The sequence below is a fragment of the Temnothorax americanus genome, unplaced genomic scaffold (genome assembly GCF_048541705.1).
Source record: "Temnothorax americanus isolate GAGA-0224 unplaced genomic scaffold, ASM4854170v1 Scaffold43, whole genome shotgun sequence".
In the NCBI taxonomy this organism is placed as follows: Eukaryota; Metazoa; Arthropoda; class Insecta; order Hymenoptera; family Formicidae; genus Temnothorax; species Temnothorax americanus.
The window spans coordinates 1225367-1252211 of NW_027509581.1; the positions used below are offsets into that span (position 1 = coordinate 1225367).

Below are 26845 nucleotides of genomic sequence, written 5' to 3' on the forward strand. Positions count from 1 at the left end.
TATATGAAAAATTTCCTGCTCTTATTAATTGAGTTAATTAGAAAATAATTGTTTACACTTATTAGATACAATAATAACTTGTATCCCTGCAACGACTAAGCTTGCAATGTGAATGCTTAAATTATGACAAATTGTCTCAAAAGTTCATTGAGCTGAAAATAATTTTTATTTATTATTTGTTCTCTTCTTCTCTTTTTTGTGCATATATACAATATTTCTTTTACAATATCTGGTAGACTGGTAACTTTTACTGAAACACTTACGGGTCACTCTTAAAAATATATAATATTAATTACAATCTTTAACTTGGAATATTAATTAAAATACTTATTAGTACGGAATCAATTCGAGAAACACAATGCTTGTCGTAATTGAATTCATTAACGATATACAACTTCGTTTATTTGCGAAACTAATTATAATTTATCTTATGATGGAATAACAATTGAACTAATCACAATAAACACATCGCGCGTTGTACGAGTGACAATGACTGCTCGTATCTTCACAAAATTAAAAAAAAAGAAAGGAAAAAAGTATAACAAGAGTTCTGCAATGATGCATACGCGGCTTTCGCGAATGAAAGCAGTGTCACACCGGCTTCATTCGGCGAAGCGTGACGATCTCGTGACGGTCACGAGACTTCTAATCTAAAATTATCTTCGTTGCACATCGCGACTGGGACACGCATAAGTACAATAAAAAACGGTAGCTTTATTGCGACAGCGCTTTACACTGCTTGCAGTTCTCCATTCGCTCGTTGAATTCCTCTATCTGCAGCGTCATCTCGAAGAACTTGTATTTGTCGTGGATATTCCGCGTGGCGGTTCGCAAGATGTTCTGGGGACTCGCTCCAGGTTCTGCGAATAAAGACGTTATTTTTAATGAAAAATAATAAATATGATAGACGATAGAAGCAAGATGCGCGATTTTGTGATGATACAATTTATTATAAGAGTAGAAGAGATGAACGATAAGATGTAAGATTTTATAAAGTTCCAAATCGAGGAATGTAGAGATTTATAGTGCTGCTAAAAGATCTATTATTAGTGCGGAAATTTGAGAATCTAAAAATATGAGCTTTAAGCGCGCTTTGTGACGACATAATACGTTATTTCAAGACTTCAGCTTTAGGTTCCATAACTAAAATGCATAAATAAGAAATACACGTGTCGGATTGTATTTTTGGACGTACGTACTTATAGCAAGATGCGCCGACAGAGCGGTCTTGTCGAGCGAGAGCGCCCAGATTCTAAGATTGTGCACCTTAACGACTCCATCTATTTGCATAAATGTGTTCTCCACTTGGGAATACTCGAAACCCTTGGGAATACCTTCCATCAGGACGTTAACTACGTCCTTAATAATCGCCACCGTAGTGAGGATAACTAATACGGAGAAGAGGAATGTACATATTGGATCCACTATGTTCCAACTTGGCTGAAACATAAGCCGATCATTAGAATCGTGCCTTGAAATCGTGTCGTCGATAGATAAGCCTCTATCTGTTGAATTACAAAAATGTCACAAAATTCCTCGAGAGTAAAATAAATAAAGGACAAACGTGTGACTCGATCTCGATATAAAAGATATAAAGAGCCCAAGAACGAAAAACTTTCCGAAACTTTATCTTTGATCCATACGTCATGACACAATTATATATACATTGATAATATACATATATACATTGGTAAATACATTGATAAACTACTGACGAAAGTTTGAAGATACCTTAAAGTAAATGACTAATGCGGCGATAAATACTCCTATGCTCTGAATAAAATCACCCAAAACGTGGATGAAGGCGGCCCGCACGTTGATGTTCCTTTTCTGATGCTCCCCTTTGTGATCACCATCAAGCTCACTTTCCACGTCGCTGCCTCTATCGTGGCTATGCCCGCCGTGACTATGGCCATGCTGATGCAACGACAGCCCCATTCTGCAATGCCAAATTATACACGGTGCGGTTATCTCTAAAGCAATTAAAGATGCGAGTCTAATTTCGGAAATTTTGTTGCAACCGATTTCTGCTAAATATTTTATCAAGCCATTTAACTCGATTAATTCTCAACGATTTCTCATTAATTTCTCACATTCAAATTGCCGTAATTCGTATCGTTATCGTTCGAATTGCACAACGAAGGAATACTCGATTAATGTTGTTATGCACATTGTAATTCCCATTGCTATAAGAACTTCGTGAACAATCGTGCATGGTATCGCGTTGCCATGTATGAATCGCCGTTGGGGGGGTCGCGCAGAAGATTAAATAAATATTATCGTTAATGATATCACTAACACTAGATTTACCGCAACACCAACCGCCGACGTGATCAGCATCACCGTGGCGTCCAACTCGAAGTCCTTGTGGACGATTCTCTCTATCGCGAGGTAGAATAAGATGCCGGTGACCACCCATATTAACAAAACTGAAGTCAATGCTCCGATGACCTAAAACGCGTATAAAAAATTTCTCATTATCAATTTCCATCAATTTGTAATATTTCTAATGTTTTACAAGATAATTTACAAGAAAATTTCCGCATGTGTATTAACTGTTTTTTTGTAGTACAATATATACCGCGAACAGTTCGAAATTAATTTGAAACGGCTTTTAATCACATTCAGGCAATATTTATTCCATATGTTACACTTCACTAATTTCTGCATCTAAATTAACTATATTACATTTTTATTTGTCGATAAAATTTAACGTTTAATTTTTCGCTCGATTTAGTTTATCTCAATATCTATATTTGAAGGAGAGTAAAAAAAAAGTACTCACCTCCGCTCGATACCAACCAAAAGGCATTTTTCTGGTGGCTGGTCTACCAGCGACCCAGATGGAGAAGAGAGATATCATAAAAGACGCGAAGTCAGTCAACAAATGTGCGGCATCGGTCGCTATCGCCAAGCTGTTCGATAATACACCGCCTGAAGAGGAGAAGAAAAATAAAAAGAAAATTTATGTATATGCACGATAACTGGTGTGCCCGCGCTCATAATTTATCTTCTACAAAGTATTTTCGTTTACACAGATAACGTGTATTTTGTTGTATTACCGACGATTTCTGCTATCATGAAAATAACGCAGAGCGCACTGGCTATCAACAACTTCTTTCGGGCTTTTTTATCGATCTCCTCGTTCCTCTCCCTGTGACAGTGATCTTCCGGAGACACTAAAAGCAATCGTAAGAAAAAGAATTCAGTTTATTTAAAAGGAAAGGAGTTCGAAAAGTCAGTTTCGTCAAATGTCAATTAGAGCTATTTGATTGATGCAAAAATTAGATATTTTAATATAATACAAATATAACGTGGAAACACATCCAGTTTCTTTATTCTTCTTATAGTCTCTTCGATTAATTTGAAACGCGCCGATAGAGAATTGGACGAATATTCTTATAATTATTTATCGTTATTATTTCTATTTTTGGAATAATTTTTACTTTATTTTCTCAAATATGCGCGATGAAATACTTGCTGAGGAAAACGTATACTTGTCGGATTTTGTTGATAGTCCGCGGATGCATTTTCGTCGCCGGAGCCTTTCACCACCGTACAACAACCTGACAATTTTCCATGAACGCAGAAGATGACCTTCCGCGGGGACATCTCACTTTCTTCATCCTCGTTGTTATTCGGCGGTATGCTCGTCCCATAGCCATAAATCGCCTTATCCTTGAACCTGCAGTCAATCATAAATCCATTTCTACTTCACACAGTTGAAGTAAAGGTACAAAGAATTGTTTGTACAGAGGAATCTCTATAATAACTTCGCTAGCTGTTATAGATCCTTTACTTAACGCGGCCGACTTTGAGGCAAAATGAAATGCTACGCTTTCGATTATCATTTATAATCCTATTATAATTGATTATAATTATATTCATAGATATATTATTTATTATTTATAAATTATAAATAACAATTACTTATACATGTAAGGTATTTAGTATCTTTTCTCTATTCTTCGCGATTGTATAAATGGCGCACGGCGCACACAGCGATCACTCTTTCTTATGTTGCGCAATGGAAGAAAGCGATTACGTATTAGTGAACTATAATCCATGCGGCTTGCCGATGATTCGAGGAAAAAACATGACGTATCTTTGTAGAGTCATTTCGTTTGAGAAATTATCTAGTTTCGTCAAGCGTCTCATTTATCGTGCTAGTTTTATTTCGTTGAACTTTTTGGGAATGTCGAAATGATTTCGATAACTTTTTGTTTGTCAATCTATTGATTGGTTTATTAACCACAATATCGAAAATTGCGGCTATCTCTTCTGCTTCTTAGCTTTCTTAGATAAGATCTGTATACGGGAGATATTCATGCCTGATCGGTCGACGTGATACGAGGAAGTGGTACAACTATTTATGGAACGAGAAACTCGATATAAAGTCAATTAATGTAATAAAAATAAAATTCGTACTTTTTTACAGAATTTATTTCTTGACCAGAATTTTGCGAAAATTTATTGAAAATCTATATCTTTTAATCTTTATTTCAATTATTTGATAGAGAAGCCTTATTCGCCTTATTTTTTATTTTTAAACGCGAATATTCCTTAATAATACTAAGAAATCAATATTTCTTAGAATAATATTAAGATTATTCATATAAGAGTATTCATATTCTTAAAAATCCGAATCTTGATATTAAGAATGATCAATATTTCTAAGAAAAGAAAGAAAACTTGCAAGTAAAGAGAATGTGTAAGAATAATGAAGAGGTATCAACATATAGAGGATACAAAAATCATGTATTTCTACTCCATTCTAATTGCGTAAGCAATTTCGTAACGAGCCTGCCGGAAACGTATTGTATGCATAATACGTATTGTTGACATTATTACACGCTTTAACAACAGTAATACATTATATACACGAATACGTGACCAGTTCTTATCACCTTCCGCGCAGAATGCTATATTATCTATCAAGCAGATATCAATGATGATGCCGTGCGCAAATGCGCATTCGTTACACGCGCTCTCCCTCTGCGTTCCCCTAATCAGTGACTGATTCAATGACGGTGACAATGATGCCGTGTGCAAAGTCACACGATCGAAGAATATCGATGAAGATGAAGGTCCGCGATATCGCGCGCTTACGCCATTATGTATACGTGCGAAAGAATTGGGTATGAAGCCGCGTCTGAATTCCTCCGGAACATTTTTACGTCACATCATGATATACACACACACACATTTATATAATATTATATGTATATGTATATACATATAGGTATATGCACATATTATATAATATATAAAAATGTACTTACATAATTATTGAAAACTTAACAAAGGACTTCTATCTGCGAACTGTAAACGTTTTTGGTCGGGGCTCTCGTTAAACGTTAAACTATCAAGCTCATAATTTCCATCTCATCGCGAGTTACACCTATTATATATTTTTTTTTATCGCGTAGCCTTAATCTTTCTGGGGGGGCCGCGTACGGCGCGGAAAAAGAAGGTCGACCCTCGGGAATTTGTCCTTCAGCTAGGAGCGGGTGACCAGATATTCACGGAGATTCGTGACGGCCTTCGTCGCTGAGTCAAGGTGCTCGACGATGGGCCACGACTTTGTGGGTTTTTGCCGATATCAAAGATATGAGACGCGAGGACAACGCGAGGACTCGCGTCGATGCGTATCTCGCGTGTACTTCCTTTCGTCTACGATACACGCGTGGTCTCGCTTATCTCTTCACCTCCTACGCCCGCCAGAGAGAAAATGACAAATGGTTTCACAACTTTGTGGAAACCTCCCGTTCATCGTCATTTGAACGACCGATAGCGAACAGCAATGGGAAAATCGAGAGGAAAATAGACAAGCGGAGAGTTCACCGCTTCTCGAAAGTCATCGTCATTTTATTGCCAAAACGCGCTCTTTATACCCACGGCAATCTGCATTACAATTATCTGTATCGGATTATATGTGTTTTCGGATCGGTTGAGATGCCTGCATCTCGTCACGTGCTCTTAAATAATTAATCAGATGCACCGGCCGCGGCGGATTAATAACCGACGACGATCGATTTGCCGCTCCGCCGTCATGCTATCCGACACCATGTCAGTGTTTCGTAGTAATTATACTGTGATAATACGAGAACAACAGTCGAGCCTCGTCGAGAGAGAGAGAGAAAAAAACCACTTCCATAGGCGTCGACAAGAGACGCATGCCTTCTAGTAGAAAAAAGTCTATCGCTGGATATACATATAACTGGAATTCTTGTGGAGATATCAGTGTCTCTCTTAATAGAAATAGTCTAATCATGTTCTCTAATCGTTTACTAGTACTAAAGAGTCTAAGAACGGGTATCGAATAACGAGAATTTTGACGGAAATAAAGTCATTAGCTGAATATGCAGTTGTAGAATGTTGTTAGCTGAATCGATAATATTAAATATTAATTGTATTAATATTAATATCATTTAAATAATTGTTATATTGTTATAAAAAAAAGAGATTCTTTTTTTGTAATATATCCTAGATTGATTACTCCAGGAAGAAAACTCGAACAAGCGCGTCGATCCTTGCGCATCGCGGCGCCTATGATCGTTTCAGGATCGCACGATCGCGATCGCATACATACGCGCGAGTGCACCCTTCCTACCCCCGCGATAAAACGTGATCATCGTTACAACGGCTGTAAAATTATCCACTTCGCAAATGCCACTACTTGGCACTTACGATTTAACGCGAGATAACAGCGTGCCGAACATAAAATTGACGACGGTGTTGATGGCAAAATGGATTAGTATAATTACAGACGGATTGGTATTTACCGGAGGTAAAAGAAAGCCAGTCCTACCTATGCGCCGCGAAAATTGCGTACAGCAGATTCGGTTAAACAATCGTGAATTAACGATTCGTTGTTCTTAACCCCTGGAAAGCGTAACAGGCCGATAATCAAGTATATAAAAAAAAGAAGCAGAGAAGAGAAAAAAGAAACTTGTGGCGTATGCGGTTTCGCAGGTACGATGCGCTAACGAGAGAGAAACCCTGCAAGAAGTCAACCGCGAACGATCGTGCTTTAAACGATTGTTGATGATCGTTCTTCTCCATAACGACATTCGATCTAGCAGCGAGCTTTTAAAGAGGATAGTCCAGCAAGATTATTTGCACGTATTATTTGTCTCGTATTTCCGTCTGGCATTTATCACGCAGCTCGATTAAGCTAACGATTAAGTTAACAATTTTCATATTTCATGTTACAGGCCTCCAAAAATATCTGTCCGCGTAAAAGGACTGCGTACGTCTTTTAACGTGAAAAAAAAACATATAGCTTCAGTATTGGCTTCAGTATAGCTGAAGAAAATATAGCTTCGATATAACTTCAAAAATATATCTAAATACGAAATAAAAAAAAAAAAAAAATTATTATTTTCCATTTGAATCAGGTGTAAATCGTATCGTTGATCGATCGCTGGTTCAGTGTACATACAGCTTCAAGTTATCTTAAAATTATTTAATGGAATTACGAATATGCAAGTGTGACAGTGGGTCACAGTGGGTCCATTCATGTTTTACGTGGACTACCAATGCATATGTAAAAAAAAGAGATCTCGGCAACGCCGAAGTATTTCAAGGCTACGTTTTGAAGGTCCATGGACACCGACGGCAATGTTTTTAGGTCGCTCGAAGCTATAGGTCCCGTTATTCCGGCGGCGTTCGCCTGAAAATACTCCGTGTGATGAACAAAACCGAAGCCGGGAATCACGCGAGAGTGCACTCCTCTTATCATCCTCGCACGAGTAGCTCGACGTGTAATTACGTAGTTCCTCGGAGTTACGATTTACGTAAATAATGCCCCGGCGCGATTTTATCCGAGTTCAATGATATTCATCGTGCGAATACCCGAGGCGGGGAATACCCAGAAAACGGAGCGACAGAACCAATTCGATGAAAGTTGTCAGCGGAAAGCAACAAGATGATTCTTGTTTACGTTCTAGAATTCTATTTCTCGGAATAAACTTTCGCAAAACAAAGTTGTACGCGAAAAGACTATGATTTTATATAATTAACGTACAAGAAATAATAAAAAGCGAGTTTCCTCCAGACGAGGAAACTCGCGCATTCTTACATCTACGCACCGAGATGCGTGGAGTCTGGAGTCGATAAAAAAAAACAAAACGTCCGGGAAAAACACGTTTTGTCATTTTTACAGGCGCGAGAACTGTGCTGGCGGCTATGCGCGACGATTCAATCGGAAGAAAACGCACGTTTTTGTCAAACGCTCGCGAAACTGGTTGCACGTCCTCGCGTGCTATCACATTAGAGATCCTGTCGCGTGGCAAAGTGAAGGGGAATCGCGGCCTTGTTGCTCGCGGTGCTACAATGCACGCGCGGCGCGGCGCGGCAAAAAGTGCCGCATAAATTTCGGCAATCAGCGAGTTCAGTTTATCGAGCTCGTTAAACGCACGCGGAGACATTGCCCGAGGAAAGAGAAATCGTAAGAGGAAAGGCTTTCTCGTCGTGACGACGCGACGAGTGTGCGAATGTCAAAAGTCGGTATAGTCGCGCCGTTCCCCGTCAACAAAAAGTGAGAATATTTTGATAATATTCCGCGATATTCTGGATTCTTTCAAGGTTGCTCCTCGACGTTTTATATTTCGCATAATATCCAATACTTTTTTTTGTTCATAAATGAGAACCCTAGTAACTGACGGCAACACGTTGGTTGAACATTGGTTGTATTCGGAATGTCTTGGGCTTTTTGAATATTCCTCAATAAAAAGCTAATACTGATTATTTAAAATGCAAGTGCACTGTTAATATTAGCTCAAAAAGACAGATCGATCGTCTACTTTACCAATATAGTTACCTACTTTACCAATATGAGAAATTAGTCTATACCCAACATAAAAATTGGATACGCATTGTTAGCCAATACTATATTGCAATAAAGTTGTGCTACATAGAAAACTCGAAGTTGTGAATTCATAGAAATTAATAATTGAAAAACTCCTGGCGCCTCGGTACTTTTCCAGAGGAACTTGGGCCTTGAATATAAATACACAAATTATCCAAAATATTTTACACGATGCCTGTGAATCACCCTGGACAACGTGTTATCGAGAAAACTTGATGATTGACGACATTATTTGCGGACGTGTAATTTCTCGAACTCCCCTCGTCGAGGGTTAATTTTCCAATCGATCCCACCAGCCGACGATTATCCCGTACCTTCCGCGTCTGCCAATATAATTCGATAGCAAGAATATGATACCTAGTGCCAATAACAAATGTATTCCGAAAAGAGAGGAAGCTCGACGCGCGCGGCGCGATGCGAAGATTAGCCGGTGGAGATAAACGATTTTTCCCGAAAGATACTATCTTTCAGGAAACAGCACACTCCATCTTCCGATTCCACCAGACACCACTCGTTTTATTTTCACGTAACATCGTTATCTCTCTTCGGAAATCGGAACTCGTCACAAATTCACGGAGGACGAAGTTAGTCGCGCATCGAGACGTGTCACAGATGCATCCCTCAAAGTGGAGCGAACCGATCCGGGAGAGATTGGCCAAGATTGGCGACCAGTCTCTCCCCCCCCCCGCGAGAAGGTTTTCGCGATCTCGCGAAATTTTCCGCTCGCTGGATCCCGCGCGGATCCTCCTGCTGCGATCAACGATTGAGAACTCGATGGGAACTCACAGCTTGATCTTCTCGTCATCCATGATCGTTCCCGAGGTGGAGCGCTCGCGGGTCCAGCCAGCTTCGCAATCGGTCGGCCGCCGATCGCGCGACGTCGCCGTGTCCAGTCTTCCTTGGGACGAGAGATCCGTACAAGCGGATCCTTGGTTTTGTCGAATCGCGGGCGAGTGCCAAGCGCCGGGAAAAAAAAGAGGAAGACGAGAGATTGCGGCGCGCTCATCCGAGAGGAGCGGTGGAGCGCGGGTGGAGGCGGCGGACGGGGGACGGGGCGGGAGGCGCGGCGACTGGTTGCGTGCCGTAATCTCAGCGTATAGTCGTGTATGCGGGGATTGTCTCTGTCGTCCTCCGGACGACCGGAGGGACGCGGATCGACTGCACCCGTCACTCGTCGAACGAAGAACAGGGAGCCCCGCTCTTTCGGTGGAAAGAGGGCCCGTGTTCAGCCGGCGGGCCCGCTCGACCGACAGATAAAAGATCTAACATCAGCGATCGGCCTCTCTCTCCCTCTCACATGTGTCCGCGCTCTTCTCTCTCTTCCCTCCTTCCCTTTCTCTCTCCCTCTCTCTCTCTCTCTCTCTCTCTCTCTTTCTCTCTGTCTCTCTCTTTCCTCTCTTTTTTTTAATACTCTTCCTTCCCAGAGTCCCTCATCTGCCTTTCCTCTCGGTCGGTCTGTCTTTATCGGGAATCCCCACTCGCTGACACGTCGACTCTCTCGCTCCCTTTCTATCTGTTGTCTCCGTCTCCGTCTATTTCTTCTATCTCCATTTGGAGAAGATATGTCTCGTCGTAATCGAGAGCCTTCGTCCCACACCCGACACGTCCACCAAGTACACAGGCTGTTTTTTCGTAGCCCGTAATGTCAAGTGTCTTTGAACTCGTCTGGGAGAGAAATCGTCGAGGAAAAAGCAAATAAGCTCCGACCCGGCTGATCGAATTAATTGCTTTTTAGACGGAAATCTTCCGTCTCATCGCACGTTGCGTCAGTCTCTGAAACTTCGGAACATCCTGTTGCATTTGATGGTACCACTGATATATCTCGTGTCCTGCTGTGTTCGACAGCTCCGCACGTTCATTTTGGTGTCAACAGGTGCTTTCACAAGTCCGGATCCGGTTTATTGCATCCGCAATGGATTTAATAGTCGCGCGAGTCATTCGCGCGATTTTATCGGCGAGCGCGTAGTCGATCGACACTTATTGTCCCTCTCGCACCGCGTGTCTTCGCCAGTAATCGCGCCCCGGCAATATTCGTCTTATCAGTATCTCGTTCGAGAGTCTCGAATGAAACGCGCGGGACCGATAGCGTTCTACGAAAGTCGCTCGGCTCCCGCGTCCAACGCGAAATGTCGATTTCGACTTAAAAATGGAAAAGGGAAAAGGATTCCTTGGATCAGCGATGTGATTCCTCTCCTGAAGACTTCACCGATCGTAGCGAAATATCCCGAGGTCCCGTTGAAGCGAGGAGTCCAAGCGAAAGTTTACGCGTGCTGCCGTCGATCACGTTGTGGATCGCGGATCGAGACTGAGCGAATGGCGAAGGTGCAAATAAACACGCGGGTATGTTCGCGTAACTTTCCAGAGAGGTATACACAGCGGACGCACGTGATGCAGGAGCACGCGGCGCGTGTGCCGATCGCGCGAGGAAACGGATTTCGTAATCGAGAGGCGATTCTTCCTCGCGATCGCGTTAGATTTCGACGAAGACTCGATCGACGATCGAGCGAGGGTCGATTTGTCCTCGGAGAAATGTCGAGACCTCGGCAATATCTTTGTCGACGATCGTGGCTTGTAAAATCATAAAGAAATCGACGAAAGAATCGTGAAAATACGATAAAGATTCCGGCGAGGAACGTGGGAATGTTAGCTCGAATAGACCTGTTCTTTTTATCTGAACTTCTCGCACGGTTCATCTTTCCTCCTTTTCTTTTCACGTTGGAGAGAAAAAGATAAAAGATGAACTGTTCGAGAAGTTTAGGTAAAAAGAACAGGCCTTACACTTTCGAAGGAGATGTAACTGCACGGAGAAAAATATACGACAAATGCACGAATATGTAGTTGGGGGGGGGGAGTGCTTCAAACATTCTTGAAAAATAAATACTTTTTCTTGTTAAACTTGTGCCATGCATCTGTGCAATCGTATACAATATATAGTTGGCTCTTTGGAATATTAAATTATAAGCAGCTGCGGAAGAGACAGTTTAAAATAAAATAAATATGCTGAAAAAAACAATACAATATTTATGTATTTTCTTCTTTCTCTTTTTTTCTCTATGCTAATAATTGAAATAAAACAAATTAATGTAAAGAATGATAATAAACTAAATTAAAACAAAAACGATATCAATAATGTTCTAGTTTTAGTTATAATATAACTAAATTTTCGTCATATTATGACAAAAATTGTGCTCATCCGATGCAGCATAAAAATCAGATAGCCATTCCCAACATCCAAAATATGCGATAAAATATTAAAAATACCTGCCTGTTACGCGCATATTTCTTTTTAAATGCCGATAGGTTTTTCCCAAATTTTAGCCAAAATAATTAACGAATCTCATTAAAATTATGCTCGTTTTAATCAGTAAGATCAGCCGCAACCCGCTACATATAGCAGTAAGTTATTGACTAATGGGATTTTTACAATTCAAGAATAATCCACTGCGGTTGGTCAGTAGCTTACTGCTTACGCCTTACTGCATTCTCCTGCTGCCATTGTAGACGACGCATTAATATGTATCAAGGGTTAATAGTGTAATAGTAAAAGTATAATGTTAAAGCTAAATAGCGCGCGCGAAGCGCGTGTCTGTGATGTCTAGTTAAATAAATAAGTCGAACGAAAATAGTACAATATACACGTGTTTTCTTCTTTCTTTGTTAATAGTTCAAATAAAAGATTACAAAAACAGATTAGTATAAAGAATGATAATAAGTTAAATTGAAACAAATTTATCATTAACGATGTCAAAAACGTTTGTCTAGTTTCAAGTTTTACATGACAAAGATCAAGAGACACGGCATAGTGTCTCGCGCCAAATACACGCGCAGCGCGAGACCGCTGTGTGACTCTTTTACGCGAACGCACGAGTTGCAAGTAGATACTCGAGATTTTGAGATCTTAATAACAAGTAAACGGATCAAGTTCTAAGTAGTCATGTTTACTCGATGCAGCGTAAAAGAATCTGCTATTTTCAACGTTCAATGTGCGATAAAATATTACAGATATGCTTACGCATGTTTTTTTTTTTAAATGCTGGCAGTCACGTGTACGTTTGTCATGATATTTTTACTGTTAATAAAATTGCTACGGAAGAGACAGTTTAAAGTAAGATAAGTAAATCGGAAAAAAACAGCACAATTAATATCTGTATCCCAGGTAGCACATATTACTTTCATATACGTTTTTTGAACGTATACATAGTTTCATAACCGTAAAGAACCATTAAGAAACGTTTGAACAAAATTGTTTTTGAAACCATGATTTAAGAAACGTATTTTTTACGTTTCTACAGTTAACAAAAATACCTATTTGTTAAATTTTTCCTTCCAAAATTATAATTTGCTTTATCTATATAGATAATAGCTTTAATATAGCCTTTTTTATAACATTTAAATTTATATTGTAATAATTATATTGCACAAAATAAATTATTTTATTCATGCACATATATCCACTTATTTACTTAAATTAATTTTGTCCTACCGGTCTTAATTTATTTGTCATTGGACAAATCTGGGCTTAGAAAACTTCCAACAGTTGCAAAATAAACGTTCTGCTGAACGTGGCCATTGAAAGAACATTTATACGTGTGTTCCGTTTTGAAAAACTTCCTGAACTAGTGCACATCAGAGTAATGCAATTAGAGTGAGAGAAGTATATTTTGTTTCACTTTAACTTATTGCACGAATGTGTGCACCAGTTCACGAATTTCTTCGAAAAAGAATAGACGTCATAGATGGTACATGCATAAAGCTTCTAGAACATTCTCACGCATGTCTCAAAGACGTCATAAACACGTTCAAAAGATGTGAAAAGTAGGAATTTAAAATGTATTTATCATTAAAATAAAACGTTTCTATAATTTTTAAACGTTATTTTATCGGAAAAGAAACGTTCCATCGCGCGAACGTTTTTCGAATGGACATTTTTACTCGTGAGAAACGTTTCTAGAAGTCGGTTATAAAACGTTTCGGAAAAACGTTTATAAATCATTTCTGAAACGTGTATGTGCTACCTGGGATGTGTTCTCTTCTCTCTCTGCTAATAGTTAAAATAAAATAGATTAATATAAAGAATGATAATAAGTTAAATTAAAATAAATTTAACGATGTCAAAAATGTTCGTCTAGTACTCTAGTTTTAAGTTCTAGTTATATGACAAAAATCGTGTTCACTCGATGCATCATAAGAAATCAGCTATTCCCAACGTCCAACGTGCGATAAAATATTAAAGATATGCTACCTATTGTGCACACTTATTTTTAAAGGTGGTCATGTGCACGACAGTCATAGTTTGCATCGTGCATCATTGATCAATAATGCGCAACGCAAATACAATGTTATAAGATACCCGGAAAAACGCGAGCAAAAAGCGCGAGGAGCTGAGAATACTTAATTTATCTCTAACAAACTAGGTCTTGCTATCGCTACACTTATTAAACATAATACAAAACACATTAATCAACACAATGCAATTACGGAAATTCGTTTAGACTCTAAATCACATACGTCTCTAAATTGGAGTCACTTCGAATTAAATCATCTGAACCGTTTGTGAAAATAAAACTGGGCAAATCTGATCGAAATGATAATAATGATCCTTTTCTCGTATCGCAAATAATCTGAAAGCGAGAACAAGAGTAATTTTTCAACTTATTTACTCGTCGACGATGCAGCCGAAGTCCATTTTCACGGTGGCCGAATGGTGTTTCGATCAGGACTACCGGCTATTACCTAGCGCGATGATATTTTGTAACTCTTTCGGCGGCATATCGCGAGACGAGGGGTAGGGTTCCGCGTAAAACAATTGGATACTTGGGGGTTGGATTTTTACGTTTACGCGGAAACGTGATTCGGATCGCGAGAAAAAAAAGGTCGATACACAGAGGTGTTAAACAGAAAGAAATAATGATATCTATTATTGGATGACCTCCGTCTGTCTATCAAAAACTACGTGTACGAACGCCATCGACGATAAAAAAGCGTAAATGGTCGCACAACTTTTAATGATTGGCATGTCCCTGATAATTTAATGCGCCATTTCAGATTTTTCGATGAATTGTATCACTATTACAATTGCCTACTCCGTAGCCATAAATTTATTACTGCAACTTTCTGACGATCGATCGAAATTACTTTATATTTTTTTTGTCGCTGTCAAGGTACTTAATGGTCGATACTCGATAACTTGATGCTATATCGTAATATAGGTTCCAGTAAGTAATAAATAAGCGACGCAATTTAAAGCAAAAGTTTCAACAAAATAGAAAAAATTAGGTAAATATTTCTATTATATGCTATAAGTTACAAAACACTACGTTTAGTGTTTTGTCAAATATTTAGTCAAATAAATTTGTAATTTTCCAAACTCAGAAGATGATTTAAGCATTTTCTTTCTACTTCATTTTCTATTTTTACTTTTTTCACACCATCATATCGCTTTAAATTATTTCAATTGCTTGAATTGCATATGTCGGATTATTTAAATTGCAACAATTTTACTACCAAATACGTTAAAAGATAAGAAATGCACGTTTTTCGCATCAAATACGCGACGAACTCTCGACGGAGACACGTGTCATATATTCTATCAAATGAGAAATTCGAAAACGAATCGTATCCCTCTGGCATCACCAAAATATTATCAAAGTGAAACTTACTCGTTGGCTTTGTTATTTTGCTCCACGACGACGGTGAGAAATTCTATGTTGGCGCCAGACTTAGCTCCACTGTTTTCCATGTCGTGAAATTTTCTGGACGGGCCGTCGGCGAGGAGAAGCGCGAACGACACGGGCACGCGAGCATCGAACAATTGACAGAAGCCGACCGCCAAGCCGACCGCGCAGCCAAGGCAAGGCAAGGCAAATCTGCGACAGCGCGGGGTTACTATGCGTCGGGAGATGTCATTAGTGCGTGGCGGTCTAATTCTCTCTCTCTCCTTCCTGAACCATGCTTACATAAATATTATGAACAAGGGGGATGCGTGTAAAGCGATGACTCGGATTAATTCACCCGATATCTTCGTCCCCGAGAGCCGTCGATAAAAGTCGCTCCTGTTCCGATGCACAGATGTGTGATGACGAAGTTGCTCCGATTTCATACGTCCATCGATCCACGAAATCAAGCGAAGCACGATAAACGATGATAAAAGAGCGTTTTATCGCGAGAAATTAGTCTATATTTTGCGCGACCTCGCGCGTCACGCTCGATCCTCGATCCTTGATTGAAAGATGGTCAATGATGAGGCGCAATGATTTCAAGCCTCTGCCCGATCGTCGCTCCATTATTCCCATTCGATAATCGAAATCGAGGATTGTTGAATTATGGAATGTTTGGGTTATAGAAATGTGTCGAATTTCTTCGTTCGCCTCGCTCTGATTCACTTCGCGGCCGCGGCGTTCAAAATAAATTCCCACGAAAGACCCAATCGTCATTAGCGCATGCAATGATCTGTGCTGAAAAATATGTCGCAAAAAATGTCGTTATTAAAAATGGAATCGGGTTTATCTACGAGTAAATTTATCGGTACATAACACTGTATGCACAGATAAATTTATTTAAAAACCAAATGTATTAATATCGATAAGCAGTTTAGCTTTAGCTATTATAGATATTTTCTTCTCTTTCTTCTCTCTACTATACCATACAGAATAAAATATCAAAAATATCTTACAAATGTTACAAGTTTATTTCTTATAACTATCATAGTAGACAATAATCAATCACAATTGGCTTAATAACATGAACAGAATTGTATGTTCATGGAGTAACTGGAATACTGAATACTGTACTCTCAACAATTAGATTAATTAATTAATTAGATTCATTGGACTTTACCGACTTCTTGCTTCGACTTGATTTGAAGAAGTAGCAACTTTGCGCGTTCGCTATATGAAAAAACGAGATTATTTTGAAGTCCATAATTCATGATTATATATGAAGTGCGGATCTAATAAGAATAAGTAACAAAGACCTTCAGCTTCCAATATATCCTTATTTCTGAGAGTTTACACGAGCACCAGTGGCAAATATTTACACATCGAGTGCCAAATGTCAATTACAAAAGTGAAATATGGAAATTTTTACGTATTGGCGCTTGTTAATAAGCGTAAATAAAGATTTCTTTATACAGAATTTTATAAAATTTTTTCAATGATCGGGGGTTTATAACATCCCTCAGATCGTCGCATGTAAATGTAATTTACAATTCCACGTGGCTTGAGACATGATCAACAGTTTCTGAAACAAAGAAAAAACAAATGTCTCGTGAAAAAAATATATGCGTATATATTAAAAAAAGTACAAATTAGAAACTTGCACATTGCTTCCTCATCATTACAGATCGCTACCATTGCTCCTATTTTATTTCGCTCACAAAGCTTTTTTTATGAGTAAGCTTATTGTATTTTATTTGATGCATAACTATTAGTATTTATTAGTTTGGCTTCCTCATAGAGGAAGCTTTGTGAGCGAAATAAAATAGGAGCAATAGTAGCGATCTGTAATGATAAGGAAGCAATGTGCAAGTTTCTAATTTGCACACTTTTTCCATTTTAAATTTAACCTTTTTATGAATAGAAAAAGAGTCAGCTTAGTAGCACAAGTGGGGTTTTACAATTGATGCAATATCAAATCGATGTTGACTTTGAGAGATCAGGCTACATGATCCATATATGGACTTCGCATATGGACCTTTGATCGCGTATAAAGCTGGGTCTAATCAACCAAATCTTAAAGTATTATATATGAAATAAGGATAGAAAAAAGACTAAAAAATATAATAGAATTAGAAATAACCTGATATCTCAAAATTTGCGGAAGTTAGAGCTGTCAGACAATTTTCAAAAAATTCAAAATTTTATAAAAAAGGACCCCTGTACCGATCATCGCCAAATTCAATACCAACTTTCCTTTAATAATACTCGACATTTTTTTTTTAATTGAGCCCGATATCTCAAAAATTACGGAAGTTAGAGCATAAATGGACAACAAAAGCGTTACATACACACAAACACACACATACACCCGAAAATTTTGTACAGAAGTGATTTTTTGACGTTTTCGAACATTCTAAACACTTTACCAAAGATACCTAAAAAAATTTTTTTTTCACGAAAACAGCCTCTATGAAGAAGCAAAACATATTGCGGAAAACATACCACTGTCTTTCTCCGTCTGTCTGTTAGCATTCTCTACCTTCTGTTGCAGAGTTTTAATTTCTTCGTCGTAACCCACCCATTCAGGCAAGATACGCATGGCTGCTTGCAATTTCGCTTCTTTAGTCATCGGATTATTACACTATAACAGAAGAAACAGGACAGAAAAAGATATATTACCTAGTAAATCTAAATTGTTAGAAATATTACGATATGTTTGTTTTTATGATATATAAATGAGAATACATACTAAATCTATAGTTTTGGCGTATTTCTTAGACGCATCGTCGCACCACGTTTCGCACCACAACCACTCCTGTGGTAGCGTTTTGATGGCCACTTGATGGATCATATTGTTAGGGAGATCCTGAAGCCATTACCGATTATTTCACAAAACGCATAAAAACACTGATTATAATAATTAACAAATCATATTCTTGTAAATTTAAATTATTTAAATCATTCAAATCACTCGTTTCACGTACTTGATCAAGATTTGCTAAGCTATTTGGATCTTGACTCAACGCCTGATACTGCCCACGCAACCTATCTCCGGCGGCGATACGACGGAATCGTTTGAGATCGACCACATATAGCGCGCTAATATGGTAAGCACGACCCTGCAAGTGATTTCTCCAATATCCTTGCTTCCAAAATCTGAATCCATCCATTTCGACTCTGCTTTCACAGAATGGCGTGTATGCGTAAGGTGCGCCGCCGAGATCCATAGTTGCCAGTTCCTTCAAATCCGCTCTTACCACCTATACAAAAAATGATAAGAAATTTAAAAAACACGTGAAGTTATTAAGAATGTATATTAATATCGCCACATCTCAAACAGCTTGCTTACCTGATCAGCATCGACAAATATTATTTTCTTAACGTTCAGTGGGAACAGCACGTCGAGAAACAGGATTTTATATCCCCAAATAGTTCTCTGTTTCTCAGTTTGTTGATGAAGCCAACGAGGCCATTTATATTGAACGAGTTCATACTCAAAGCCATATTCTTTAGCCATATGTGGCAGAAAGTCCTGTATTATAAAAAAAAGATTTTGTTACTCTTTTCTTTTATTAGAGTTTTATAGAACAAAATTTCACTGTTATATGCCGTACTGCCGTACATGTTTACCTTTAGCGTTGGTGAAAGATAATTTTTTAAGAACCAGAACTTGACCGGTGTTTTAGTGTGTTTAATAACACTCAGCATCATGATCTTCAAGAATCTCTCGTATAGATGACCAGAGGCAAGAGAAAAGATATTTAATTTCTCATCTTTGTCTTCATTTTCGTCCGTCGCCGTAAATGTCCTAGTTTTGAAAATATAGCAAAACATATATCAAGATTTATTACAAGTTTGAATTGATTTAGCTATTTTACATCAGCCAATAAAGTATCCCAATTAATACAAGCTACATTCTTAAAGCAGTTAATATGTTAAGTCAGTTAATAGAACGAATCAAAGACAAGAACACATATTGGTGACTTGGAATTACGGTAATGTCAATGTGAATGAACTAATGTAATAGTTCGCAGAACATTAAGATTGCAGATTAACTGGATGTTAGAATTTAAAGCCACGAATATGTTCTCCGTTATAATGCATATGTATTTATGCTTGATTTCTTTATGGAATATGTGTATGTGTGTACTTAATTATAAAAAATTATTAATGTACTTAACTACATAATAATGAGAAGCTTACCAAAATTTGGCAATGCTAAAAAAGAGAGAACAAATAAAAGTTAAAGTTTGAAGGTAACCGAATACCATGCTACGCATGTTAAATACTAACACCCAGCATTAGGAAATCATTGAGACATGGAATACAAGTAATTCAATCAATCGAATATACCTAGAAATGGAATTCCATAATCCAGAATCGTTCTCGTTGTCCGACAAAAGATCCATTCTCGCCTTATCTGGCTTCTTGGAAACCTTCACTTTCAACACGTGACTCCTCAAAGAACTTATCAGGACTTTCACATCGTTGCCGTTCTGAATAACGTCCTGTCCGTCAACAGTGGTAAAGTCGTATATTTCTGCGGATCGTCCTTGCCGAAGTCGCAACACCCATTCGCCGGGATTCGCCTTGAGTTGGAAGTACCCTAGATTGGCCATTACTATAGTATCAACCATCACGGGTTGTTTCTCAGTGCCCAATGTGAACTGAAGGCCTCTTGGTGGGTTTCCCATTACTGCTTCAAAACAGTGACCCTCGAGCAGTAAGTATTCTAACTCAAATTCACTGAAACAATAAAAAATAAAAGTTAGCGAAACTAAAATCTATTTGATTGAAATTCATAATAAGATATATTTCAATATTTTTACCTATGCACGCCCATCGCGACATTATCGAGCTTAATATTATCTAAATCATAAACACTGCGCACTACTTCTACGAGCCAGTTCTCAGGTGCGTGAATGTATTGCGTTAATAGTGACGAAGTGGGAAGTTTTGTAAACTTTGCGATAGAACCACTGATATCTCCTTCTGGTGTGAACTGCAATTCAGGTTCGAGCACAAATCGATAAAAGCTGGAATGAGAAAGAAAAATAGTTCACAACAAAAGACAAAAGAATTATGAAGAAATTCGAGCATTAATTTACCTCTTCAATGGCATATCGCTATTCTTGTCTACGCAATTCAAAAATACTTTTATATTGCAATTTAGGGCTTGTTGTAGTGTTTTCAGTATCGGGCCCAATTTTTGAGCACCACGTGAAACTGGATCTACAATGGCAATAAAGTTGAAGGCGACTTCATCGGGATTGGCTGCTGGAATTTTTATAACACTGCAAAATAAAACAAACATTCTTGTATGTAATGTTCAGCAATCAAACATTTTTACACATATTACACTTCATTTTTTACTTATGTATACATATATTTCGCAAAAAATTATTACTTTACCTGTGATCATCTCCATGGAAAGGAACATCGTACCGACTTCGAGTTTGTGTACGTGGAACTAAGAGTGAAGTGATTTTCATAATCGTATCATCCGTAATATTATTTTCTTCTGTACAAAATATTACAAACATTTAATTATTTTTACTATACAGATTAAAAAAATATATGCTTTTTTAAATAATAGAATCATGAAATACCATATTCATCTTCGTTGAAGATTTGATCTTTTATCAATTTCATGAATAATTTCTCGCCATAGGTGCTCTGGCTAAATCTTTCTAATAAAGAGAAGTCTTCACTTGTGAATTCTTCACTGCTATCCAAGGGGCCGATAATACGGGCATTACACAAAACTGCTCTTGTTCCCGTCTCCATGCTTAGGACGGTTTTAACGTAATGTTGATGCAACGATAATATCGAATTTTGAGTCTCTAAGATTGCTGCCACAGATTCGTCCTGTAACAATCAAATTATTGATGAAGCAATTTTTAGCAATACGTATATGTATGTATTTTGTAGACATTTATCTTACCTCAATCTCAAAATTACCATTAGCAATGAGAGCTGCATTGTCTTCTTTCAGGATTTTACGCAAATAAAGTATAGCCTTTTCCGGCGGTAATGCACTTATTGCAGCAAGCACAATTTTATTAATATCAGATTTGAGATTTGCATCATCCTTTGCATTAATAATAACACTAACTCGCGCATCAGTATTTGATTCCTATAAAAAATATATAAATTTTATATATTGTTATAGTATACATATATATACAGTTTAGTTTTAAATTACATACTACGTATTCGAGGGCCTCTCGTAGTAATTGCCTGCCAGACAATGATTTCAAATCAGCTACCACCCAGAAGGAATATAAATGACGCATATTGCGACGCGGTACAAAGAAGTAGTGCATTTTCTTCATTAAATAAGTTGACAGATTTTGAGAAGACCATTTAGTATAGTCGTCATCTTCAGGAATTGTGCCAATTAAATTTAACCACGCATTTTTATCCACCTTCAAAATACGCTCGTTCAATCTAGAATGCGAAATAATCAATGTAATGGAACCTATTATATTAATTTAGAGATTTAATTATAAGAGTTATTATGAGAATCACGTACCGTGGCATGACATTTGGTTGGTTCATAAGAAAATCAATGATGTCGTCTCCTTCTGTTACTTCCCCTCGATACACTGCTTTTTGCAGCATAGGTGTCTGTGTCATAATAGTAGATAACACTGCTTCTTCGTAAGATTCAGAATTTATTTGATTAGGCGTCAAGGGTACACCGTTCAACAAAGCTTGTGGGAACTTCTTGAAACCACATCGTTTTATAAAATCGCTAGCTAAATGCCGTCCTACATCGTACTCTGATTCCTCACCAAGAATGTAAGGTATACTAGCGGACGAATCTTTGGATCTGATAACTTTTTTTACATCATCTACGTCAGCATAATTCCCGATGTAATTTCCTAACTGGAGCAAAAACAAGTTATGTTTTTTAAATAAAATCACAGATCAAAATGCTAAATATAAAGCTTTACCTCTGACAAGAAATGTAAAGCCTCTTTCGGACTTCTAGTGTCTGCAAAATAGTGATACGCATTGTTAGCTGCGACACTGGCATCCATTAAACCTGTTACAGATGTATTATAATTTGTCACAAAGACAAATCCTACCCTCAGTGGTGCAGAATGCGCATAAAGAGATTGTGCTAGAGTTATTAGTGGCATGGAATCCTCACTTAGAGGATCAATGATTAATACCTAAAAAAAAATCATGTGTTAATTATTCCACGTAAAATATGCATTATTATCATTTCTGATTTTTAGAAATACTAACTAAATTATATAAATTTCTTCTAATATTTCTGAGCATGCCAGGAAACGTTGGCCGTAATAATTCGGTTAACGACGGCGACCAATTACTGTAGCGTGGATCATTCTCGATATCGTTGATCCAATTAATTGCGGAATCTCTTATGTCCATTGCAAAATTTTGATTATCCGTACCTCCAGATAAATCCAAAGCTAACAATTTACTCATCTTTTTATTACTAAAGCCTGAAATAATTCACAAAAATATAATCTTTGAATAGATTAACATATTGATAATTCGATATATCTATTTGTAAATCTTACCAATTTTATGAAGAGCTTCCATCACTCGTAACTCGCTCCTCAAAGACTCTAAAAGTGTTAGAACATCAATAGCTTCCAGGTCAAAAAATAACCCATTGATGAAAAGCGCCGTATCAGTTGGCTGTATATTTAGACTCGCCATGAATATTTCCTGATTCAGTTTCATTTCTTTCTTCATATCGCTATTTACTTTAGTTCGAATTAGCGATTTTGCCTATAAGAACAAAAATAAATCAACCATTACATACCCATATAAGATACAGAATTCATTTCAATACGCACTTGCATAGGAAAATTCTGCGATATATCGGTCAAGATGTTTAATGCTTCTGCAGAAGGGGACTTCATTATTCTTTCAGCTGCCTGATGACTCAGTTCTTGAAACTGCCATACTTTAAAAGCGCCGATTTCGTGACTGGTTTCCAGTAAATACGTCTGTATTTTATCCAATTCAGCTTGTTGATCTGGATGCAATTTCCTGAAAAGATATACATCACAGTGATGCAATGCTGAGTGTTACGCACAAATACAATTCAATTCAATGGTGCAACAGTCCGAGTTGGACTTAGGCCTCCCCCAGTCATGTGCTTGTGGTACGCACGTAGGTTGTACACAAGCACATGGGACCTACAGTTTTAACGCCGAATCCGAACAACAAGGTAGAGGGGGTTTCTAGGCAAAGGATACTCCTGACGGGCTGCCATTCCGTCGAGGAGAGACAAGCGATACAATTTATTTATTTTGGTTCTACCAGGACTGGATTCGAACCTGAGATCTTTGGTTTAGCAGACCAGGTTACGCACAGATACACGAACTAAATGCCTTACGTTCTTACTAACCGCCTTACTTTAAAGTCATAAAGTTGATTCCTTCAATTTCTTCCATCCCATCGTTTGCCACTTCCGAGTCTTTCCCTGTGTTGTCTTTAATATCGGAATCGTCAGTCGCTTTGTACTCTGTAGATTTCATTTGCAACTCTACACCATAGCCCGATAAACGCAATCTTTTATCCTCCCTTTCCTGTAAATTGTTTTAGATATAAGAAACACAATTCTTTATAATATATATGCTGTCTATAATGTATTTTTATTACCTTAACATAATGACGAAGGATGTAATTGATCCCTTTTGTTTCCGCTATGTTTTTTAGCTTCTCATGAAAATCGGAGAACGTAGGAGTCCCAATCTGGCCGTATAATATCATCATTTTATCGGATTCTGGAGTATTTAAATATCGATGATCTACGTCATAGGTATCTATACCTTCCCATGTATCCTGAAAAACAAATAATGCAATTACGTATGTGAATTATATCAATGAATGTCAGATAAGATACAGTGAATTACCAACCTGCTCGAGCAAATTATCTATATCTTCTAGAGAACAAGTAAATGTTCCCCCAACGTTAACAACATTGTTGCATCCGTACGAAGAAACATTTTTATTCACAGCCATTTGAGAGAACATTTCCACGCGTGAGGAATAAATACGTAAAGACAATCCTAACTTAAAAACTGCTATCTCAGATTCGGACAGATACTTTTTGGCCAATTCCAGAATTACATCATAATTCTCCTTCTGTGTAGCTGTTTGGGATAATTATAGAGGATGAAGGTGACTGTGGCACGTACTCCGAATTCAATTGAATCACAATACAATTACCCAGCACAAGATTGCTGATCCTTCTGGAATACGAGTTGATAAACTTCCAAAAGTAACTTGGATTCTCATCGCTAAGATATTCAGCTGCCTCGAGAACGAGAGGCGTTTCGTTCCATTTGGCATTTATTAAAGTCGTCACATATTTGTTGATCTTTTTGTCAGCTCCAAGTTGATTGAAGCATAACGCGAGTATATAACAAAATATGAGTCCCCTCATCTGCAACAAATATGAAAGAAATTATCGCGCGTACATGTCGTCAACAAATTGTTATTAAATCTCTCCCGTTGGCCATAAAAATTCGCGGGGTAAATCTGAAGAATAGTGGCCTCCTCACCGATTTCGTTCAACTTGGGCTTAATCGACGCGTTTTTGCACGAAACGACCGAATCTGGCAAAAAAAAGTGTCGCTCTGCCCCGCGAAGCGAGATATTAACGGTTAAAGTTGACAGGAATTAGATTATGATTCCTATCATACCGACGAGATGCAGCAACACTGAACCACACTGAACTTTTGCCTGCGGCCATTTGCGCATGCTCAGTGGTCGCACGTGCATGTAAAACTGCGCCAATTTTAAATGAATCATTCGTGCAGAATAACAAAACATCTCGATTCAAGCAGTTAAGGTCTCACGCTGGGAGTTTCATTAGTTTAATTATGCGTGGGAAGCACACACACACACACACACACACACACACACGGGAGGGTGCGAGGGGAGGGCCTTCGGCTCCCCCCTCCCCCGCACCCATCCCGCCGGTAGGCAGCGTTGACCTCGCTTTACAACTTAAAGTACATGCTAAGTTGTAAAGCGAAATTATAAAGCACATGCATGGAGGGGTGCAAAGGGGTTTACATGCGTGAGCGCACGTGAACAGGAAGGCTTTTCTCTCCTGCACCCCCCCCCCCCCAAGCATGTACTTTATAATTTCGTTTTACAACTTAGCATGTAACTTCATGTTGTAAAGCGAGGTCCACGCTGCCTACCACGGGGTGAGTGCGGGGAAGAGGGGAGACCGAAAGCCCCCCCCCTCGCACCCCCCGGGTGTGTGTGCTTCCCACGCATAATTAAACTAATGAAACTCCCAGCGTGAGACTTAACTGCTTGAATCGAGATGCTTGGTTATTCTGCACAATTAATTCATTTAAAATTGGCGCAGTTTTACATGCGCGTGCGACCACTGAGCATGCGCGTGTGGCTGCAGGGCATGGTCGTAGGTCGTAGGTCGTAGTCGCTGCATCTCGTCGGTATGACAGGAATCATAACCTGATTATCTCGCTTCGCGGGGCAGAGCGACACTTTTTTCTGCCAGATTCGGTCGTTTCGTGCAAAAACGCGTCGATTAAGCCCAAATTGAACGAAATCGGTGAGGAGGCCACTATTCTTCAGATTTACCGCCCGGATGAAATCTGTATACGTACGGCGTTTAACAATCACTGATAAAGCGGTGCTATGGGGTTTGCGATTTCATCGATGGCCAGACAAAGGACGCCTTGATACTTTACGTACCTCCGTAAAGAGTTAACTAAAGTTATCTTAGCTACAAAGAATGCATTGATGACTACAGCCGGTCCATTCGGCGCGCGTGCCACATGCACCAACATGCACGATCACGATATCTCGGAACTCGGAACGGCGATCGAGACGAGCTTACGAGCGCTTATTAAGGTGCCTTTTCATGCTGACGCTCGACGCTCGATTTGGGCGTCACTTGATCACGTGATAGGTCACGTGACAGTCTTTTTAACGCTCGTTTCAGTCAATTGCTTGTTTGATTCTCGTTTTCTTGCGTTTGCGCCGCGAATAATAATTATTATTCGTGTAAATTTATGCACATCTTGTAATTTTTTATTTCTGAATTATATTGTTACTTTGATCATCTCTTAATGTAAATAGCTCGGTAAAAGAATTTTTATATAAAAATATATATAAACATATATAATTATATCTATTTATTAAATATGTTCATACATGTGTGTGTGTGTGTGTGTGTGTGTGTGTGTGTGTGTGTGTGTGTGTGTGTGTGTGTGTGTGTGTGTGTGTGTGTGTGTGTGTGTGTGTGTGTGTGTGTGTGTGTGTGTGTGTGTGTGTGTGTGTGTGT

At 38.5% G+C, this 26845-nt stretch overlaps 2 protein-coding genes across 7 annotated transcripts; both read right to left on the minus strand.

The window, feature by feature from the left end:
• Positions 1-143: 143 nt before the first annotated feature.
• On the minus strand, positions 144-16062 carry LOC143903048 (proton-coupled zinc antiporter SLC30A2). Of its 5 annotated transcripts, XM_077416396.1 has the most exons (9): positions 15829-16062; positions 15532-15738; positions 3498-3685; positions 3063-3179; positions 2786-2934; positions 2300-2451; positions 1732-1939; positions 1200-1440; positions 144-860 (listed from the first exon to the last, which is right to left on the minus strand). In XM_077416396.1, exons 1-9 carry the CDS (start codon positions 15969-15971, stop codon positions 715-717), a joined length of 1551 nt encoding a protein of 516 aa, XP_077272522.1. In that variant the 5' UTR covers positions 15972-16062; the 3' UTR covers positions 144-714. The 5 variants fall into 5 exon arrangements, with proteins under 5 accessions (XP_077272522.1, XP_077272523.1, XP_077272524.1 ...); XM_077416397.1 differs by lacking the exon at positions 15829-16062 and having other exon boundaries at positions 15532-15732; XM_077416398.1 differs by lacking the exons at positions 15532-15738; positions 15829-16062 and adding an exon at positions 14533-14573.
• Positions 16063-16536: 474 nt separating this feature from the next.
• Positions 16537-26404, minus strand: Uggt (UDP-glucose-glycoprotein glucosyltransferase). Of its 2 annotated transcripts, XM_077416394.1 has the most exons (24): positions 26166-26404; positions 24748-24964; positions 24436-24671; positions 24178-24360; positions 23932-24104; positions 23367-23562; positions 23085-23298; positions 22786-23006; positions 22488-22709; positions 22064-22419; positions 21738-21978; positions 21473-21664; positions 21138-21396; positions 20941-21049; positions 20637-20822; positions 20358-20564; positions 19882-20274; positions 19732-19746; positions 19159-19336; positions 18878-19060; positions 18513-18788; positions 18278-18394; positions 18031-18169; positions 16537-17110 (listed from the first exon to the last, which is right to left on the minus strand). In XM_077416394.1, exons 2-24 carry the CDS (start codon positions 24962-24964, stop codon positions 17073-17075), a joined length of 4551 nt encoding a protein of 1516 aa, XP_077272520.1. In that variant the 5' UTR covers positions 26166-26404; the 3' UTR covers positions 16537-17072. The 2 variants fall into 2 exon arrangements, with proteins under 2 accessions (XP_077272520.1, XP_077272521.1); XM_077416395.1 differs by lacking the exon at positions 19732-19746 and having other exon boundaries at positions 26166-26403.
• Positions 26405-26845: the final 441 nt, after the last annotated feature.

Excerpts from the sequence above, each read along its gene's own strand:
- LOC143903048 (XM_077416396.1), bottom strand. The coding sequence starts at position 15,971 with ATGAAATCGGAGCAACTTCGTCATCACACATCTGTGCATCGGAACAGG. Across the intron at positions 15,739-15,828 it reads CCCTTGTTCATAATATTTAT|ATTTGCCTTGCCTTGCCTTG; the intron begins GTAAGCATGGTT and ends GCGCTGTCGCAG. Across the intron at positions 3,686-15,531 it reads CAAAATAACAAAGCCAACGA|GTTCAAGGATAAGGCGATTT; the intron begins GTAAGTTTCACT and ends GATTGACTGCAG.
- Uggt (XM_077416394.1), bottom strand. The coding sequence starts at position 24,964 with ATGAGGGGACTCATATTTTGTTATATACTCGCGTTATGCTTCAATCAA. Across the intron at positions 21,979-22,063 it reads CAACCAAATGTCATGCCACG|ATTGAACGAGCGTATTTTGA; the intron begins GTACGTGATTCT and ends TTCGCATTCTAG. Across the intron at positions 21,397-21,472 it reads ATGGTAATTTTGAGATTGAG|GACGAATCTGTGGCAGCAAT; the intron begins GTAAGATAAATG and ends TGATTGTTACAG.